The sequence below is a fragment of the Camelus bactrianus genome, chromosome 16 (genome assembly GCF_048773025.1).
Source record: "Camelus bactrianus isolate YW-2024 breed Bactrian camel chromosome 16, ASM4877302v1, whole genome shotgun sequence".
Classification (NCBI taxonomy): domain Eukaryota; kingdom Metazoa; phylum Chordata; class Mammalia; order Artiodactyla; family Camelidae; genus Camelus; species Camelus bactrianus.
In genome coordinates, this window is record NC_133554.1 from 41,709,962 (window position 1) to 41,732,094 (window position 22,133).

Here is a 22,133-nt window from a genome sequence, read left to right on the forward strand (position 1 = left end):
CTGCAACCACCCGGCTGTCGCAATTCCCCCGGGATCCGCCCCTGGGCGGAGCTGACGGCAGGAGACTGCCAGAGAACAGGCGGAGGGAGCGGCGTGGAATCCGATTCCGTGTTTTGTCTCCGTTCCTCCCCCCGCAGTGCGTTTGCATCCTATTAGGCGACGTCACCGGGCCGCAGGCCAATGGGCGGGCAGGACAACACGGCATGGAGCAGCTCCACATGGACACCCCGCGCCGCCAGCCCACTGTTTAAAGGGCCAGTGTCTGGCAGGGTCACATTCGCGGGTACGGCTGGGGTCACTCTGTGGCGGGTGGGAGGCCGAGAGGAAAATTCTGGAGTCGTGCCCTAACCTACCCTTTACTTTTCACCACTCTCCCTTTAAAAACAAATCTCTTTTCTTTTCTTCCCCGAAACTTTTGTTTGTCCACGCGTGTCTGATGCAGGTGGAGACTCCAACTGTGCCACCCCAGAGGCCGCCCTTTGCTCGGGGTCCGGGCCGGGGGCGGTTAAGGCGAGGCACCCACAACCCAGACCAAGGAGGCGTGGCGCAAATCGGGAACAACAACGTGGAGGGCGGAAGCCCAGCCCGCCCAGTGGCTGGGCAGCTGGGGCCGCGGGCGGGGAGCGGGGGCGGGGCCACTCCGCCCAGCCACAATCGCGCTCGCCGCGAGGGCGGAGACCCAGAGGTGGCCCTCCGTACGGCCGCTTCTTGCGCTGGCGTGTGGGGGCGCCTGGAGGTACAATCGGAAAATTAGACCTTTGAGGTCAGCTTGCCCAAATTCTCGCCTTTTGCAGATAAGGAAACTGAAGCCCAGAGACGAGAAAGGACTTGCCTAAGGTCACTCAGTGTTCAGCTGCTCCTCGCCCTGTAGGGAGGAGCATTTATCCCTGACGCCACGGGTGACTCTTTTTAAGGCATTTCTGCGGCAGGATCCCCAGTTAGAAAAAAATCTTGGAAGAGTATCAAACTGCTCACACGGGAAGGAGTTCTGGCCACTTAACATATCGTGATGTGGTGGGGCACCAAAATCTACCTGAAACTTTGCTGTACTGCTTTTTCGGTGGCTGCCACACAGACCCCACTGGTACAGTTGGTAGTGACAGGCACAGGCTGGCTGAAGGCATATTTGGGGCACCCTGGAGCATGTCCAGCTCTGCTTGTCCCAGTGCCAGCATGTCTAAGGCCCCTGAGTCTGGGCCCCAGATAATTTTCTTTGCTGACCAGTTCTAACAGAGTGGGACAGCGCCAGTTGGGTTCAGGATCTTGTTGCCTTGGGGGGCTTCAGTATTATACAGAGCATGAGGATGGCTGAATGGCCGACCAGCCTGCCAATTCATCCCACCCCCATTGTGTCCTTTGAGGGGTATGCTCCTATTTGGAGAGGACAGCTAGACATATAGAAATCTGGTACAAATGATGCTAGCTGGATTTGTGCCTTTCCTTTGAGGGCATAGCCCATCCCAGGGAAAGAAAATCTGCACAGATCCTGGAAATCGAGAACCTAGTGAACAGAAGGGTGTTGTTTCCAGCACCAGTCTACAGAGGGCGCTGATCTTTGCACTCTTAGCCCCAGCATCTGTAGCTGAGCCTAGAGAGTCCATTACACACAAATGACCAGGTGCCACTGGCTTAGCTTATGATGAAGCTGAGAAACAACGGGGGAATCAGAGCATAACAGCCAAGTTCTTTTCCTTGGAAAGATCTGTACTGGTCCCAACATTACTTCCTTTAAGGTGTCTACCACCTGTTACCAGTGTGGTTGGACCTGGGCCCACTACACAAGCAAAGAAAATGGGAAGTTTAAATTTAACTTAAAAACTTATATATCACCATGACTTGAGATAATGTTGATGACCAAGTTCTCATTTTGTTAGGGGTCGACACCATACCATACTGGCCAGTGGCCCAGGATGCTCAGAGGACTAACTCCAGCTGTACCCTTCTGCCTTCCTCAAGTGGTCATGGCACTCGTACAGCCCTGAAGTCTCTTCTAAGAGACTGAAGTCCAATTTTTCTGACTTGTCCTGTCAGGGACCAGCTGTATCACATCACGAAGGCACCCCTCTGAAAAGTAGTATTCTGAAGACAGCTTTTCCTTCAGAGTTGGGGAAGGAGATAAAAGTGGAGTGAACACAGAATTCAAATGCCAAGCTTTCGCTTGCCCCCAATAGCCCATCTGCTCTAGAGCTTAGTGGAGATGCTCGCTATTTAAAACAAACAGCCTTCCTGGCTTCACATGATCATCTGTTTATTTGGGTCATGTGGGGACACCAGCCAGGGGGTGTTAGGCAAAAGAAAGGGTTTAGAAAGGAGGCTTTTCCTGGGCTTGTTGCTGCCTACAGGAGCCTGAAAATGGCCAGAGTTTCTCATCAAGTGTCCTCTGTTGGGAAATGGACAATGGAGGTGGGAGATACCTGTGAGGCGGAAAGGGGGAGGATAAAAGTGGAGGAATGAATAGGAGGGTGATTTAACAGTTTAGCCAGCTTCCTGTTCCAAGGGGGTGGACCTGGGGTAGAAGTTGCCAACTGTTATATTCATTCAAGAGAAAGTCTTCTTGATGTTTCAGCAGAAAGGTTAGTATGTTTTGGAAATAATCCAAAGCCCAGCCATTTCCAGAAAGTTGTTCCTAAAGTTTCTTTATAGCTTCTAGTGCTCAATACCTTTGGGATAGGAGGAAAACTGGCCTGTCTGGCATGGTGTAATTCTCATGAGAGGATTTCTATTTCCACACTTCCTCCTCATGTCTTGTGCACCCCAAAGCCCAGTTCAACCCCCTCAACTTTTTTAATATGCTGAGCTAGTGACATTCTCTAATGAGACTGTCTCCTATCACCCCACCATTCACCCTGACAAAGCGCTACATATATATACAACTAAGGGCTATGAAGATCAGTTCCTGGACCCTACAAAGCATCAGTAATAAGATGCAGGAAAGGTGTAAAGCCAAAGTACAGGTATACCAGATCCCAGATGCCCTAACCCTTCAGGCCTGAGCTCTCAAATTCTACAAGTGGTCCTGGGAGCTTTGCACCTATTGTAGTTAAAACAAGACCAAAGGGAAAAAGTCAGCTATGAGATGACGAGGGACAGAAAACTAGTACACTCGGACACACCATACAACATTCATTTCACAAATATTTAGTGTGTGCCAAACATGTGCCAGACACTGGGCTAGCTATCCTTGTAGCCAAGGCCAGGTGACCTTTGGTAAGCCAGAGTAGGGTAAAAGGTCACAGAGTAGAACTCAACTCCACAGGGATACCTGGAAAAGGTAAGCTTTGCTCTCTCTCACCATGCTGGATGGAGCACAAGAGATCACAGGACTATGCAAAGACCTGTAAGGGTACTGATTCTAAAATGAGTATTCATTTTAGAAAGTTAGGTTCCCAGATAATCATACTTTTCTAATAAGGGAATTTAGTGAATTGAAGGCTGCGTGAGCCAGCTGAAGCTGATTCCTGACAAGCTCAGCCTGAATGATGAGCAGGATTCTGAATTACTTTGATAGAGGTGTATCTGATAGGGTAGAAATTCAATCATCAGTAAAGTTGGCTCCCTGCAGCCGGGAGCTTTCATCCAAGTCTTTGCCTACTTTCCTCTACTCTTGGTGAGCTGTCAGAGGGCCTCTCCTGAACCTATGAAACAGATACAGTCAAGTTCAACCTTCCCATTCATGTGCTTTCTCCTCTTCATTGCCTCAAACAGTGTCTGTTGCACCTGGAAGAGCTGAGATCACCTAGACCAATCTCCCAAGAGGTGTTTTATCCACGGTCACAAAGCTGCTTAGTGTCAGCTGAGATGAGAAGCGGCCTGGCTCTTCTCTGTGTGGGAGAGCCCAGCCTGGGGAAGAGGGTCCACGGTCTGTGAAAACCTCACAGAAATGGCTGATGGTGGGGAGCTGGTTGAAGATAGAAATAATCGTTAAACTTTGCTTAGTGGTGCCCAATAAATAAGCCTAGCAGGTGAGTAAGAAGGCAAGGAAAGAGAATCAAACTCAGGATCCAGGGATTCATGACCCCAGAGGACACTGTCCTGCCTCAGGCCACTCTGAGGAATGAAAAGCTTCTAACTGGGCCTGGGTAGGCAGCCATTCCTCACTGGCACTTACGTCTGGCCTGAAAAGGTGACTGGGGGAAAGGGGTAGATTTTTATCCAGGCAACCGCCCTGGGTGTGGACACTGAGTAATAAGGAAAGAAATGCAGTTCAGAAGCAAAAAGGGAGGAGCCACACACTCTGAGCTTTTCTGAGAAACCAAAGCGGCGAGCAAGCCATGCCACTGGAGAGATGGGGGCTGGGGATGAGCTCAGAAGGAGGAAGCTGATCAAAGTGGAAAGGCACAAGGAAAGGATGAGGACTTCAGTTATTCCTTTGAAGAAAAAGAGAGGTGGCTTTATGAGAGCAACTTACTTCAGGTCACAGGAGAGAGACTGGGCAAAGTTATTGGTAGAGAGAGGTGGAGTCTTGCAATGTGAGTCAAGAGGCCAGCCAGATCAGTGGGGATGGGGGATGTCTGAAGACAGAGAAGGCCCCTCCCAGGGCAGAGGGCCTCGAGTGCAACCAGTGACCCCTACAAAGGACTAATCTCCTGTCTCAGCAATCCAAGCTCACATCTAAAAGCAAGGCTGCAGACCAGCTACCTGTGCTACTGACTGACGCCCTCTGAGAAGAGAATGTGAGGCCTGGAGCAGTAGCCTCTTACTGGCTGGACTGCCTGGACCCAGGGCTCAGCTCCACACTCACAACCAGATTTCTTAACAAGGGCCTAGGACCCATCGGGAGAGTCCACCCTTGGGTAGTGGGACACTCTAGGACTCTCCAGGAACCACATGCCTCCCACTTCCAGGCTGGGATCGTACATACGCCTGTTCCCCAGCCTCCAGCCAACTTGAGTCCCTGTTCCCATCACAGACACAACACATGGCAGTGCTGGAACTCACCAGTCATCTATCTCTCTGAGGAGTTTCTCTGTGATAACTCTTAGCCATTCACTAAACACAGTTAGGTCCTAAAACCTTACATCATACACCGACACAAATTCAAGTGTTAAGTGTAAAAAGTAATGCCAAAAAGAGCCATAATAAAATGTAGGCAAACATTTTTCTGCTCCAAGGGTGGTTAGAGAGGTTTCTACCTGTAAAGGCAAACAAAGAAAATATAAAGGAACAGTTTGACAGATTTGATTACATAGGCCCTCTAAAAGCTCCCTGACTGTAAAAACAAAATCACCATAAACAAAAGGAACAGGTAAATGACAAAATGGAGGGAAACACTGGCAAGATGCACCCTTGCAATTTCAGTAACAAAAAGAACACCTGGATAGAAAAATGAACATGGAACATGATTTAAAATTCATAAAACAATAAATATATGAACAAATACTTATAACATAAATACACATATATGAGAACGTTTGGCCTTGCCAATACTATAATAAAATTAAAACAGTGAAAATATTCTTGCTGATCAGTTGATAAGGGATTTTTAAAAATTAGCCTTCTAGTGCCATCAGATGTGTGGTAGAAACAGGCACTTGTGGAAACATAAAGCAGCACAATTTGTTCCTGGAGCGAACTGGCCATATGTACAAAAAGCCTTTAAAAGAGTCGTATCTCTTCTGCTTCAGTAATTCTTATATAAATTTATCCCAAAGCAATAAAAAAAAAACATGAAGACTTCTGTACAAAGATATTCACTAACACATTATTTACAAAAGCAAAAACCAGAAAACCTAAATTTTCAACAAGGAACAATTAATTAGTTTCGCGAAGTGACATTCACAATATGGCACGAAGAAGACAGGGTTGTTAATAAGCCAAAATATGAACAGTGGTGGTCTTTGGGCAGTGTAATTACTGGTAGTTTTTTATTTTCACAAGTTTTCTGATGCATAGATTAGTTTTATATAATCAGAAAGAAGTTATCACAGTATATTGCTAAATGAAAAAGATTATAAAACAGTAGCATACAACATGATCCCACGTGTTTAAAAATATATATGCATATAAAAATACTTCGATAACAAAATGTAAAATAACTCCATTTGAGTAGTGGAATTGTAAACTTTTATTCATTATTTTCTAAATTTCTTATAGTGAAAACATTACTTCTGTAAAATGAAATTATGTAAAAGGGGGAAAGTTCTGTGCTTTATCAGGAAGGGCCTCGGATAACTCGACCTGTTGCTGTGGGTCTATCTCCCATCCTACTCTTTCTTCTGAAAGCCCTCCTGCTTCACCCTTGAAAACAGGTTTCTTCACCCCATTCCCTCAAACCTCTCTAAATCTGCTCTTTCTGCTGCTTAGCTCTGAAGGTCCCCAGAAATGGCTCAGCCTGCCTTCGTGGTCCGTGTGAGATGCGGAGCAGCACTAAGGCAGTGGCACCAGGGATGGAGAGGCTGGACTGGATTTGGGAGATTTTTCTAAGCTGGAAGGTTTTAGACCCTGGTGGCGAAGGAGAGGGAGGAGCAGAGATTTCTAATCTGGACAGCTGGGTGGATGGCAACCAAGAATACAGGTGTAGACAAGCAGGAGCAGACAAGCTGAATTTGACACAGCCCCAGTCCTGGGGGAGATGTCCAGTAGGTGGTTAGGTATGTGGATGCTGAAAGTTCAGGAAAGGTCTAGATTTGGGCATGATGAATGTAGGAGTGATCAGCACTGAAGTCACTGGAGTGGATGAGGTCAGCCATAAACAGGAGAAAAGAGCAAACAAAGCCCAAGAAGAGGATCTTCGGGATTCTCCCTTTAAGAGGTGAGAAGAACTCTTTAAAAAGGAGGGAAGGCAGCAACCAGACTTTAGGAGCTCAAGTAAATGAGTCAGGAAAGTGGAGGCAGCAAATATTCAGACAGTCCACCACCTGGAGGTAGAAGAGGCCACAAACTGATGGTGGTCCACCAGGCTTCCATAAAATATTCAAGTAGTTGTCAGGATTTACAGTAAATTTCTCATAAAGTCTGGATTTCTGGCTTCCCCCAAATAAATCAGAATCCAGTAACCCTGGGCAGCTATTTCTGTACGGCAATAACCTGCAGGAATCGAGTAAAAGCTACTTTTACTCAGAGCCTGAGCTCCAGCCCTTCTTGCCTGACCCCTGGTACAGACGATGAAGAAATACTTCCCTTGGTGAATGAGAGTCCTCATTAGTGCTCATCTGGAGTTCACGAAAATACAGGCCAGCGTTTGGTCTAGAAGCCCCGTGTTCGGCCCTGAAGGCAGGAATCCTGGGACACACGCATCTGAATTAGGGATCCTGTCAGACCAGAATGGGAACCCCCATTTTCCCAGCAAGACACACAAGGCCTCTGGAACTGCGAATCTGTGGGGGCAGGCCCGGCCTCACCCGCAGTCCGGGCTCAGCAGTGCTCTCGGGGCAGCCTTCTCTTTTGGGGCAGCAGCAGCGCAAGCCTCCTGGGGGCCGGCCGGGCTGGGGATTTCCTGGCTCCAGTTCCTAGACTCAGCCACACTCCCTGAATGAGTCCACCAGATTGCAAGCAGCCTTTCCTGTTCTCCAGATTTACACGGTCCATTCCCCCACCTGGGGAGGACAACTTGCAGTTTTTCTGATGATTGCTATCTTCTCCAGCAAGATCAGAAAGTACATCAGTTTTGTGCTCTGTATGTGAAATACTGGATGCTGCCTATTTAAAAAAATTCCTTCTATTATTATACGATTAGGTATCGTCAAAGAGTCATTACCTAAATAATTACCAGTTACTGTACATTGATTCTGATCCAACATGTGCTTGCACTAGATATTTTGTGGTTTCACTATCTAATTATCTGTACTACTGCCAAATACAAAATTCTATATAAAGATTTGGTAGCATAAATTAAGAACTAATTATAAGCAATTTCACTTATTAAATTTTGTTCATTGATAACAGGCTGGAAAATAATATTACCTTTAAGTGCTAAATTGTGAAGTTGGGTAAGAGATGCTTTCTCTCTCTTCCCTGTGACTAAACTGAAGTCTCCTTCCCTAGAGGTGGGTCAGATAAGCCCAGAAGTCCCTTTCCATTCTGAGTATGGCACTTATTATAAATCTTGAGATTTGGTACCAGATCCCAGTGTCCGATCTCTGGACCGAGTTCAAATCCCACATTTGTGACTTAACTCTGAGAGAAACCTCAGGGCAATCTCTTAGCTGTCACTTCTTTAAAGTGATCACACAGGAACCCCATACTTCTCTGCAGGGTTACTTAGTGAGACAACTTACACAGAGGACTGCCAGTCGGTACTGGTTCCCTGTTAAACCCTCCATTACCTGGAAGCCCAGATTTTGCTCTCGGTCAGAGTGGTAGTCTATACCTGCAGTTATACAGCCCTCAGCCTTTTCACTGGATTCTCTTGGTAGATTTTCTGACCAGAAATTGAAACTCAAAGGATGATAAGAGATGAGCAAGTTGAGAAGCCTATTCTCTGTTTATGTATTCCTCCAGGTACTACAGTAATTCTCTCACTTAACTGCTGTTACAGCTCTGTGAGGTAAAAATTCTTCAATCTTTTGTATGAGGAAGCTAAGCCTTAGTGAGACCGACTTGCCCTGTAAATGGAACTCGAATGTGAACCCAGGTCTAATGAGCTGGGAAGTCTGTGCTTTCCTCTGTTTTCCATTCCCCTAGGATGACTGGGAAAGCATTGGGGACCTATATATCTCTTGTCCTCTTGAGAACATCATATACAAGCCAATCCTGCCAAGTCTGCCTACATTTTCCTGGTCCACTCCTATCTCAGTTCCCTGGCTCATAAGAAGCACTGGTGATCCTCTGCTTCCTTGAAGAGTGCCTGGAATCCCTGATGTTTCTGCTTGGGCTAAGAGAGGCGGAGAGGCTGCACCTCAAGGGTGTTCAGAAGTGCAAGGCCTTCACTCAGTCACAACACAGTCCCCCAGAGTAAAAGCAAAGCCTCCAAAAGGCAGCATTAGCTGTTCCAAAAGGGAGCATTAGCTGTTCCAACCAGCAATTAAAAAAATAAACCACTGTTTTAGTCATTTGGGTGAGTCACAGCAGAGGATCTGAATGTCTTTACAGAGCAGAGCAGGAACTCCCTGGTATGTATGTGAGGCCCTGCTGCTCACGGGCTTTCTATTACTGCACTGGCATGAGCGCCACGCAGTTTGTACTTGGGAGAATTAGAAGGTTCAATACCATCACTGCCCGGCTCCAGGAGGCAGAGGCCAATCATTCTCACTAGTAAGCCTCTGCTGGGTTTTACTGGGGTAGGTGCGCACTCAGCAAACTGATTCTCCCAAGCACTAGCTTCTCCACAAAGGATGTGGTCACGTCCCTTTCCTAGCGGCACCTCCTGGCCGGCTGTAAAATGGCTGCACCTTTGAGACCCTCCTTCTCCCAGAGGGCTTCTTAGTTTTCCAAATTGGACCTTCTTCCTTCTAATGTACAGATCTGCTGGGTGACCACCTACAACATCTGATTCTGGGCCAGGAAAATAAGGGCGGCTGGGGCTTCTCTGTGAGCCCACACAGACCTCAGGGTTGGTGACAGACACGTTCCACACAGAAACACCCCTTGTGGGAAAGAAGGCCCAGCTAACCTATATAATATACGCCCAACACAGAACCAACTGTGCCAACTTGTAATGTAAACAACACATCACATGCATGCTGTTCAGCTGGCCAGATAAAGCAAGACAAGAATGAAAAGACAAAAGAACACCAAAAGGTTCTTTCTTAGGGCTCTATATGTTACTCTTCCTGCAACATAAAGCTTTTGAAAAGTTACGATTTAAAAATCACTAAACATTCCCCTCTGGTACCTCCATTAACTAAAGACCAATAAAAAGTTGGTCCAAAGGACTGACCCATCCTGGATATATTCTAGAGTAGCAGGACAGACGGAAAGAAAAGAACAAAAGTCTACTGGGACCATAAAGAAACATAAAAAGGTTGAAAGAGTATATTCGACCACAAGGTAGGTTTTTCCTTCTTTCTACTTTTATCTTTCACATTTTTTAAATATGAAAATGTCCTTGCTTACATAAAAATATTTATCTGAGTAGCAACTGGATATTTCAAGAAAATACCAAGGACACAATTTTATCCACTCCCACAGAGAAGTTAAGGCACTTGATAAAAGGGCCAAAGATGCCCCCGTGTGGCTACAGAGGAAAATGCCTTAGTTTAAGTAAGATGGAGGAGCTATTCCTTTTAGGAGACCCCGAATTTTCTACAGACCTTTTTGCATCTTTTCCACACCATGCAGTTTTATTAGTTGTCAGAACTTAGAACTTGGTGTGTTAACATGGTAAGCTCTGATTTCTATTAAAAGAAGAGAGGTTTCATGTTTTTAAAAATACATACTAAAGTTTTAAGTAATCCACATGCCCATTTAGATTAGCTGAAACTCCACCAGAGACACCAACCCTACCAGGACATGCAGCGGTGCTCTGCTGTGTGACTAGCTGGGCAAAGGTGTGGATCAAAGAACCAAACTGTCAGAAGCAAAGCAGGTTCCAAAGAACAAAAGTAGCTTTAGTCCCCTTCCTTGGAAAGCAAGTTCAGCTTCTGTTCCCACTTTGGTTATCAAGAGATGAGAAGCCAACGCCAGGGACCAGAATGTAATTTAGGATAATGCCACAAAGACTCAATTCCATACCTACCCATCAATGTGAACTTGACCTCCAGACACTTAAGGCAAGTATCAATCAACATTATGATATATGAGTCAATAACCTATTTTTTTTTAAATTCCTTTTCCCCCTATGGGAGATATAGGCTATCACATATGACACAATTATAAAGTATACGCATCGCTGAAAGAATTTCTAAATGTCTTTTAAAAATGTTTTCAATGTTCTCTCATTAGATAGAAATAAACTATTCTCAGAGCATGAAATGAAGACACACAAATGCAAAAAAAGGCACTCACAGCTCTAGCAGTGTAAGCTTCTCTTGTCACATACTTTTTAAATTCTAAGAACATTAGCTTAACACCTATAAAATGTCTTCCATGACACAAAGCCTTAGACCTCAGGCACCAAACACATACAGACACAAGATCCATCTTTTGTGCCTCCAGGTCCACAGAGGATTCTCCCGGAATCTCTAAGTACTACACTTAAACAAAGGGTAATACTGTGCCTGAAACACATTTTGAACCAAGGAGTGTAAATAATACACTCCTGTGATAACATGGAAAATTACTTACAAGACATCAGATGAGAAAAAAGCATAATATAAAACGGAATACACAGCATGAACACAACCAATCCGAACCCCCACACTCACACACCCCATCTATAGAAAGGGAGGTCAGAGACTAGAAGGAAACACTGAAATACACTGAAACACTGAAATACCAATTGTGCTCCAGAAGGTTGAGATGAGGGGTAATTTTGTTGCTGTTTTCTCCTCATTTTTCCAAATCGTTAATGAGCATGCACTACTCTTTTATAATGAAACAAGCAAGCAAACAAAAAATACCCAGTGACCACTTATCAAGTGAACAGCTGTCACCTAACTCAATTATCTGAAAAGTCTATCAAGATAGAAACTAGGTTTGGGTCCAGCATGTGATTCCAGCATGTCATGAGAGATAAGTAGTGCAGGATGCTGTGCATGGGTACAGGAGATGATCAGACTGCAGGAATCCAAGGCCCTGCATCGAACCCTGGCTCTGTGGGGCCTTGGACATTGGTTTCCCTATCCTGTCAAAAAAGAGACTGGACTTGCATAGTGGTCCCTAATCCTCAGTGAGTTACTAACCCCTCTCTCTAAGTTGGGGAGCCTTCTCTCCAGAAAAAAACCCAAACATGCCCCTAGAAATTTCTGGAAATAACCAGGAGGCTATGGATTTTCCAGGTCTATGGGCCAAGTTAAGAACACTAAGTGGTTAATATGTTCTCTTCTGCAGCTCTGTCTCCACAGCCGAAGGGAGGTATAATATGGTCCTATTTTTATTTTCTGTATCTTTGCTGAGGGCCTGGTCTAGCTGCTGCCAAAATATGCCAAGGTCATCAGTTTTCTGCCCCAGTCAATAGCCACCTTTCAAAAGCATAGCTTAACAACTCAGTCACAGTCTTCTTTGCAGACAGCAAGAAGCTCCAGCACCGTACTCAAAAATTTCAGGAAAAATAGGACCCTAGGCTGCTGGTGCAAAATCAACCCATGAAAGTCAAGCATAGCAGGACGTAACAGAGATGCGAAGAGAACAAAAAAAGAGGCTTCTTTTGCAGAGGCATTCCTGCTGCACCCTGACACTGCAATTAGAAACATGTTTTAAGAACATGGTTACCTTGGCCTCAGGATTCTCCAATAGTAACATGTAAACACAGAGGGTATCACAAGGGGACCCACAAAAAAGCACTCTTTGATCAGCTACCAATCTTTGATTATCTCCCAATAGACGAGACTTTCTTAAGCAACTTAATGCACATAACTATCTTGCTCCATTTCTTATTTCTATCATCAATCACTTACCCATTCAAAGCCAAGAAAATATTTTCCCCAAGCCCAGGATTCAAACAGGATTGACAGTTTTCAATTCTGAAAACACTTATATTAGCTCCACTTTAACTGCAGAAGCAAATTAAAAAAAAAATCACACCAGTAAAACTGCTACAAAACAGTACTTTGAACAGGCTGGAGGTAAGGGGATGGCTTCATTCTGCTGTGTCTCCATCACACTGGGCAGTTTTGCTTACCTAATTCTGTTTCTGAAATAAGCAACATCAAAACAGACAAGAGTCAGGAATGTGCCGACGTTTCCAGGCGCTTCCTGATGGGCCCTTCTTCCTGGCATTACTTAGCCTCCTCTCCCTGACTCTCCCACCACCTGCCATTAGGCCAGTTCCTGTCTCTGGACTGACACAGGGGACATTAACCACATGTGCCCGAAGTCCTCAGTCTTGAAGGTGACTCTAGGAGAGGCCAGGGCTCTCTGCCCTGGGGCACCACCTCCACTAGGGGGATGAGAAAGCCAGCCCTCCTCAAGAAGCAGCAGTGGGTGACAGACAGGACATGATGCTCTGCACACTTCTGACCCAGATCAAACCGCAAAAGCAGTCTTGCGGCCTCAGAAAACCAGCCTAAAGCTAAGGTGATCAGCTTAAGTCAGGTTTAAATCCCTTAAGAGTTTACTGATGGATGTTGCTGATGCTGATAACCACAATTCCTTCTCTGAACTACCATACTGCAATGCCCTGTAACTTAAAAAAATAAAAATAAAAAAAGGAAGGGGTGTTTTAAAATGGATTAATTTGTTTCTGGTTTTCTTAAAGATAATTCCACATAATGCTACCAGTGGGCTGAGGGTGGAATTCCTCCTGCCCCGCAACAGGTCACTCCAAAGTAAGCTGCTTTACAGAACCTTCCCAACTGTGCAAGAAGTTTGGAGTTAACTAGCAACAAGCCTGAAAATTTGGTTACGTATATAGGTACAAAGCTGGTTCATCAAATCCCTGTTCTGGCCCTCAACCCAATGCATTTCAACTAAGGCATCATCTACCTCCTTCTTAACATTTATCAAACATTTAAATAGGTAACGTCCAGCTACTCCTTGGAGATGGTTCCCTTTTTCAGACACTGGGCTGCTGAACTGCTCAGAAGCCTCTCGGTCCTGGGCTCCATGGCCAGAGCCTTTACAACCTTCCAAAACCTCCATCTCTCCCTTTTCCTCACTCCTTTCATCCTCCATGGGTTCTGGGTTTTCATCCTGGGAGAGCGAGTCCTGGTTTGGGCCATGGCCCTCCACAGTGGCAGACTCGCCTTCCTGGAGCGCACAGGGGGCACTCTCCCCGGGGCCTGAGGCCAAATCTTGGCTACTGCCACACTCTTTTGGGGTGGACTTTTTCTCTTCCAAGGCTTGGATGACGTTCTTGGGGGCTCGGGGAACTTCTCTCAATTGTCTCACTCGGTCTCTTTTCTTCCTCCTTAAATGAATCCAGGAGTTTTCTACGGCTGTTAGGAAAAGGCTAACTTCCTCCTTTCCACAGGGAACTCGTTTATGCTGAACCTATTTGGAGAAAAACAGAATTTTATCTGAAAATCACTTTTCTCCACTGAAAACTCCTTTAAAAAAAGAAAAAAAGAGAGATTATTGTAAGTACTTCTTCAATGTGCTTATTATTAACCACGTACCTTCAGGTCGGTGAGAATTTTTTCAATCCATGTCGTCACAACTACTATGCCTTCTACTGTCTCAGAGCCCAGAGACGACGCTTTGAGGGATAATTCCTTCATCACAGACTCCAATACTACAAACGTAATGGGTTTCCTTGGCTTCTCTAATTTTCTTCGCTTACTCGGTGGTGACTGAAAAGAGAATGCATGGGAGAAGAGGGGAAGGTTATCCAAATAATTAAATTCCATGCATCATAATGAATTCAGCGAGGGAAATTTCCATGACTTCTGCTTCCAACTGCAGAGCAGTAAAAACACACAACAGGCCTTTGCATGTTTATTTTTAATACTTAAAACAACACTGTGAAATGGGTTTATCACCTTCTCCCCATTTTAAGGAAGGGAAAACTAAGACACCGAGAGGTTATGTAACCAGCTCAAGGTCACACATCTAGGAACTGCCAAGTTAGGATTTGAACCCCAAACGCAGGTTCTTTCTGCCATACCATGCTGCCTGTGTTCTGGATATCAATATGTAACTTGTCCAGTTACTAAATGTCCTTTATCTACCTGTTGTGCCCAAAACAGGCCTGTGTAATTATTTCTTTCATAGCAACTCAAGGACTCCAAGGGCACTGTGCTCTTCTCTATAAAGAACTGCATGGCTTAAAATCACTAACTTGTAGTCCAAGTTTATACTTGCTGGGGCTGGAAAGAAAGCAACCAATGAGCCACAGCTTGTGGGATCACATGCTAGGAATGACCAGGGCCACCAGGGTCACACGGGTGGAAGAGGACTGTGGAATCTTGGCTAACACTAGGGCCAAGCCAGTGGCCGGCTAAACACTGCCTCTCATCTGGGGAGAGGGGACACTAGACAAGAACAGTGGATTTGAGAACTGGTTCCACATAGCTAAAGATTGTCATCTTTCTTTCACTTTCAAGCTCAGAAAGTGAATTTCACTTTACCCACTAGAGGGACTCAAGTTCCATTTTAAAAACCAAATGACACTGCTGTATTTAAAATGTATTTCTTTGAAGTAAAAACTTGCTAAATGTTGGGCTTTTTAAAAAAATGACTCTTAGCTAAGAGCAGATATATTACGGACACTTTAAGAGACAGACTTATAGTTGCTGACAAATTGTATCAAAACTTAAAAAAAAAAAATTAAGCTAATTCTAAGGTCAGGTCAAAATGAGCAGGATTATAAGAAGAAAGACTCAAACAGAAAAACCACCGAGTGCACTTGGAAGGAGTCTGATAATTGTGCTGCCGTTGACCCCAATCCTGCCTGGAAATAGTGACAGAGCACGTACAGATACACATACAGTAAGAATGCCTCATAGGAACTAATCAGGGACTCCCTACCCCACACATACACAACAAAATAGCCAGTTTATTCTACACTAGAAAAATTTTAGATGGCATTTCTAAGAAACAATCTACATTTTCTCTTTATACCAGGTAATAACTAGTAAAAAATAAAATTAAAAAGACAGAAAACAAGCTTAGAAGAAAAGGACCAAAAACAGAAGGTGTGTGTATGAGTAAGAACCTGCTTTTGAGAAATGAATAGTGGACTCTGAGCCCTGAGCCTGAACTTGCCCAATTAATGTTTCAGACAAGATGAGACAAATTCATATTGACATTAAGACTCATTGACATTGGGTAATAACAGTAGTATTATTACCCAATTACCCATCATAAGAAACATAATTTCCACAGTTGTGGAGAGCCTAACACTTTGCACTAAGGAGCTTAAGGCATGATTATTAAGCTGAGGGGTGAAAAAGATTGTGTAGAAGGAGGATGGGGGACTAGAATCAGATTCTCATTCCCCTCCCTGACACGCAAGGCTGTTACCATGGAAAGGTCAGCGTCCCAGGGCCATCCCTGACAGCACACCAAAGGTCATCTACAAAATGGCTAAACGGATAGCGCCTCATCTCTCTTTTGACAGAGGCGGTAATCACTTGTGCTCACAAATTCCAACCAGCAAAATGAAGATATTGCTGTGTTTCTCATTTCCTTCAATATTTGTCTCCAAAATTAGGAACGGACTCATCATTTCTAGAACTTAAAGGAGAAAAATGCACCCTCATCAAACCTAACAAGAGCTCTAGCAAGGATCGTCTGTACAAGTTCTGAGGGAGTTAGAAACAACAAAATAGCCAATGCATGGTCCTGTTATCCCTGAAGTAAAATGAAAACATTTCCATCTTATGTACATCTCTTTTACTTTGCATTCTGGTCCCAATGTTTCATATACAGTGGTCAATCAACAAATCTGGTTATTTCTGAAGATTTTTAGTGAATTGTTTTAATACACACACACATACACACATTCTCAGGATTGTTTAATTTTACTCTATTACAGAAACAAGGAACTCAAGAGAGATAATTTATACTTTAGAAATTCTCAAAGCTTTTAAATGATTAAAGATTAACTTAAGCCTGGCTTACAGCAATCATTCCTCTCCCTCTCTTGTTCATTCTGCAAATTCTCAGTCGGCAGGGCCAGAGTAAAATGAAGGAGCAGGTCTTAAGAAAATGCTTGTAATCTCAAACCACAAATATTTTCAATGAAGAGTGCTATATTCAAACTACCATAATCTAGTTTAGAAGACAAAGTAACATAAACAATTCAACACTTTAAAGTGTAATTAAAAAAATCATTTATAATGGTTAATTCAGTTCAATGTAAAGAATCAGAAGGTGAATTTACAGCTGATTTAGGATTAGAAGATGAACTACTGTTTAATCACAGCTGAAATTACAATGTGAAAGAAGTTTAGTGGGGAGTTGTAAATCCCACAGGGGATACAGGTTTTATACCTTTTGAATTGCAAGGATTCAATGAAAAATGATCTACAGGGGGAGGAGCTTCAAGTGTTACTAGAATGAAATCATAAATTGGACAAAAAACGTTCTTACATTTTTCAAATGTGCTTTACCTAGTAGAGCTATCTCTAAATTTCTTAAATCCTCACTTTCACTTTAATTTCTAGATCTCAGTGGTACAATCAGTCAGAAGACTTTCAAATTAGATGTAACCAGACCCAAATCTGTGTAGCATCTGCTATGCTGCCAAGGCTCTGCTGTTACCTACAGTGATGGCAGCAACTCCCAGTGAAGCCACAGGCTGCATAAAAGCATCAAGAGCTCCCTGGTATCTGCAGGAAGAGAAGGGAGTCAATCACTAAGGTCTGCTGAGCATGAAGCCACGGCCTCCTTGTTTTGACAAAGCAGCTTCTAGAATGGTCTTGAGGGGAAAGGAGTGCTCTTGGCCACCACATTGGGCTCTGCCAGTGTGCCCTGCTCTGCCACGCTCTGAATGACTACTGTCCGAGGTCCTCCAGGAACAAGCAGAATGTCTGTGTGAGCTGTGATTCAGCACAGGCTATCATTATTTGGAGAAACAGAGCCAAAGGGCCAACATGACACCTGGCTGGACCACACACAGGAGCTGTGCTGGGAAGGACAGCCAGACCATCTCACCTTATTCAAATGTGTATCAGCCCTGCTGCCATGAAGTAAACTAAATATTTTGCTGTCTAAGAGTGTGGCTTCCTTATTAACAGCCAGCAGGCATTTCTACTGTTATCGCATCTGACAGGTTAATGTTTAAAATGTCTTGAAATCATCCCTAAATCCATGTAAAAACAGTAAAAAGTAACAAAGCAAGGAGAAGAAAATTTATGTAGAACACTACCTATCTAAAAGGGGTGGCTATAACTACATGTGTATCTCCCTATATTGAAACAAACAAAAAACAACGGAAGGATAAATATAAAACTGTTTAAATAGTGACCCAAGGCGAAGTGAGGGACTGGGGGGAAAGAAACAAGAGAAAGAAGCTAGACTTCTGACTATATCCTTTTTGAAATTTGATTTTGAAACCATGTAAATATCTTTTACAATTAGAAAACAAAATTAAATAGTACAAAAAGGCAATCCCTGAAAATATAAAGCAAAATGAAACAAATGAACCTGACTGTGTACAGACTTCATAGCATAAACCCACAAAGAGGGAACATTCCAAATGACTTTAAAATCTGTAATAAGATAGTCCTCAAGGACAAAAGAATGAAAAAGAGAGGAAAAAAAAAAAAACTATTTTCACAATCGTTTTGTTGATGGTGATGTTAATTTTGGGACTGCTGTGGTGTATTGTGGGCCAAAAGAGTAATGTTAGTATTATAGAGGATTTTGATTTTTGGCATGGAATTTTTGAATGGGAGATACAGACACTTGATGAAGTTAAGGAGAAACTGAACAGAAAGCATCAGCATGAACTGGGATATATTTTATCTTCAAAAAGAAAGTAATAATTCCTAGCTCTACCCACTGAAAAAGCCTAGAAACAATGGCCAACTCAGTGCCCAGATAAATACCTCTAAATACCATTTCCCACTAAAATAAGCCAGACGTTCTTGGAGAAATAGTTGATGTCAGGTCTGGGATAGGAAAAAAATACGTGAACTGGGAACAATCTATCAGACTACAGAGCAAGGAAGCTACCCAAGACTCTGTAATGTGATTAAGACAACTCAGGGGCCAAAGACAGGTCATAAACTGTGGAACTTCTAATATGGGAGAAACAGTACAGTCAGGAAAACAAGGAGTAATTAGTATGGAAGGGAAAGTCAAAGGCAGATTTGAGAGGCCCAAGAAGCCACTGAGGAGCTGTACTCTCTGCTGGCAGTAGGTAGCCACTCAGAAGTTTTTGAGCAGAATGGTGAGCTTAGGATGAATCCAAGTGACTGTTACATAAAAGGCTGCTGAGACAGCCTATAAGCAGGGCAGTGAGGGGCTGCGTGAGTAGGTTAATCCACGGCCAGGCTGGAGCAAAAGGCAGTCCTTTGGCAGTACAGTGACCAAGAGCTTGGGTTGTGAAATTAGACTTATCTGGGCTCCAACTTCTTAGTCTCCAATTTCCTCATCTAGAAAATGGGGATAATACCACCTATCTGACTGTTGTTAGGTTTAAATAAAATGACATGAATGTGTGTAAAGCATTCAAATCACAACAAAGAGTGTATCTTGTGCTTCAAATATATTATACCTATTATCATCCTGCCAGCAACGTTGCTCCTTAGTACAAGTCCTGCATGGTTCCTTTTAACATTCAACAAAAATTGAGCACCAACTACGAGTCAGACGACAATGCTGCCTCCATGAAGTCCTCTCAGAGCAGCCTCGCCTGAATCATTTCCTTTATCGAACTCCCTAACTCCCACCATTCTGGTCCTTACCATTCACTTCGGTACTTACTCATATAAATTTTGTATCAATACTTCACACGTTTTCCTCACCCATAAAACTAATCATCGTGAGGGATGGAAAACAGGATCTTATTTCTTTGATATTATCACACTGAACGTTACACTTCATAAGAAAAGTAACTAAGAGGAGGGTCTTTAGCTTTGGTTCTGCTCAAGAGCTCAGCTCCCTAATCATCACATCTGTCTTACAGCATACTCTACAGTCTGGTGTAGTACTGGTTTTCTCACCAGATCTTAATGGCAGAATCCTTTCAACAAATAAAATCAATACATAATATTGATAAAAGCAGATCAGCCCTGGTTAAAATGAGAGCAGGCCCTGAAGTACCAGCCGGACATCTGCCCCCACTGTCATCCCCTGGGCACCTACACAGACTCGCTCATCCCTCTAGAACCAGCGGGAGAACCTATGGAACAGCAAGTAGAGCACTGTCAAAAGAAGCCCTGCCACACACTAACCAGGCTACCTAAGAAACAAGCCCTCTTCCCTCCACTTGTTCTCCAAAAAGCCGTCTAGCTATTACTCCCTAGACAGGAAAAACCTAGGCTTAAAGGAAATGTCTTGAACATGGGGCGGAGGGAGGGGAGGTGTGGGGGCTGTCATTTTTTTAAAACCAGAGTTCCTGGGCAATGCTCAGACCAAGAGTGCACAATTTACTGGAGCCACATTATTTTTCCTTTTTCTTTTAACAAGTGTCAAACTTCTGAAAGCAAAGCAAAACTAAAATAATGCCTTGAGCAATTAGAGGAGAAGCTAAGACAAAGAGGCATTCTAAGTGGTTTGTTAACATTCGGTAAAGAACAGTCCTTACAATATGCTTCCTCATATTTGTCATCAGTCAGAAATGACTCTACAAAATTATATCAACACCAGGACTTATCTTTTTGTTGTTAAAATAAATCCAGACAAGAGCAATGGGCTTTAGTGTGGGCACTTGAATCAGCAGTGAATTAGAATTTTTCAACATTGAACACCAACAGAAACGAGTCAGTAGGTCTGAGATAAGTGAAACAGAAGTTGCCATAGTAACCTGCACATTTACCCTAAAAAGGAGGGAGTGGGGGTAGGGTGGGGAAGTAGGTCAATATTTCTGCTTAACTAGCTCTAGTCCTTGGCTTCCTCTCCTCATCTAAAGCAGCAAACTCCTCCCTTGCCACTGCCAACTGGGGTAAGAGGAGGAAAATGAGGTGACCATTCCAAAAAGCAAGGGTTGGAGAGAGGTCCAGACAGAAGGAAAGAGAACCAAGAGGAGAGCCCACTAAAACCTCCTGAGTGCCCTGGGACCACCCCTGGGAAAGCAGTTGCTGATCCAGGGCACCAGTGCTAAGAAACTGTTGCTGGGTTACCACAAATCAGAAATTGCCATTTTCCCTGTACCAGTTTAAGCGCACCTAATGGAACACTTGGGAATGCATTATTAACAGCTTTGGGTTGGGGCGGGGGGGAGGGGTGAGTACTCTGGTGTGGGAGAAACCTAAGGACCTTAGCAAGAGGCATTCTTTGATGGCTGAAACTATGAACAGGGTTCAAGGATGGCCTAAAAGACAGGGTGGGAGGGAGGAAGGCTTAGAAGATTCCTTTTCAAAATAAGTTGATTTTTCTAACACTGAAACATAGTGCTCTTTAATATTTTGATCTGAAATAGCTACTGATTCAAAAGGGTGAGGCTGACTCTGGTCCCTGAGATGGCACCGAGAACGCCGGGGCTCATTGTCAGCTCTTCCACCTGCAATGCCAACAAGTGTGGGAAGCAGGTTGAACACAAAGCATTTGGAAACAGGCGCAGTTCCATTTTCCTGCAGCTGTTAATGTCTACACAGGGTTAAGCTAGGGCGTTACTAATGATTTTAACCGTTTGGTGGGAAAGTCCTGATATTCTGGAAGATGACAAAAAAGGAGAATCCCTCAGGGAGGTCAAAAAAGCAGATTCATCTTTTTAACCAGTGGATATTTCAAACACTAATCTCAGATACCCTACTGCATGGCACAGAACTGAGTCTAGGATCCCATCACACAGGCCATTCAAACTTGACTGGGGAACTTATTTCAATCTAGCAGCACACCTACTTGCAGAGCACAGGAGGGAAAGGCTCAATTTCAAATTTGAGCTCGTGTGTTCAGAAACACCTGCAAATCGTCCGCTTTTACTTCTGCACACGTCTCTACTTCTCTGTCCTATGAGAGAAGGGAAGGAGGCTCGTACACACAGCAACATTTAAGAGAGTCTTTAGAGACCAAAAGTGGCCAAGACCTGGGGAAAGGAGCACCTAGAACAAGCCTATGGTGTGGACATGGGATTAGAGACCGCAAGGACCAGGACCAGGCCTCCATAAATACCATGGGAAGAAAGAGCCCACCCTGAGCAATGCGTGTGGCAACGTAAGCTGGGCAGCTCCAGGCAACAAGTCGATCATTTCTTCAAGGGAAACGTGAGAACCAACAGATGCCATTCTACTACCGCCCCTTAGCACAGCCCAGGAAAATTATTCAGTCTAACCAGCTCAGAAACATTTTTCCTTTACGTGCAGCAGCACGGAGGAGAAAGAGAAGTTTGTGGAATAAATCATTTTTTAAACGTTCTGTTACAGAAGAATGTTCAGGCTCAGGCATATGCAAAGTAGACAAAACATGACAATGAACTATCACTCAGCTTCAAAACCAGTCAATGTTCCACTGTTATTCTCAAAGCTGAGAAAGAACTTTTAACTGGAATGATCCCTAAGTTCTACACTTCAAAACCCCACAACCCCAAATGGCAATTTCTGTATCCA

General features: G+C 43.9%; 1 protein-coding gene across 2 annotated transcripts in view; it reads right to left on the bottom strand.

The window, feature by feature from the left end:
- Positions 1-5,079: 5,079 nt before the first annotated feature.
- METTL16 (methyltransferase 16, RNA N6-adenosine) overlaps positions 5,080-22,133 on the bottom strand; it is a 61,842-nt gene continuing 44,788 nt past the window's right edge. For both annotated transcript variants that reach the window (XM_045518977.2, XM_010958179.3), the window contains 2 exons: positions 14,094-14,267; positions 5,080-13,968 (listed from right to left, as the gene is read on the bottom strand). In XM_045518977.2, coding sequence (XP_045374933.1) covers positions 13,351-13,968; positions 14,094-14,267 — 792 coding nt within the window. In that variant the 3' untranslated portion in view covers positions 5,080-13,350. The remainder of the gene's footprint in view (positions 13,969-14,093; positions 14,268-22,133) is intronic.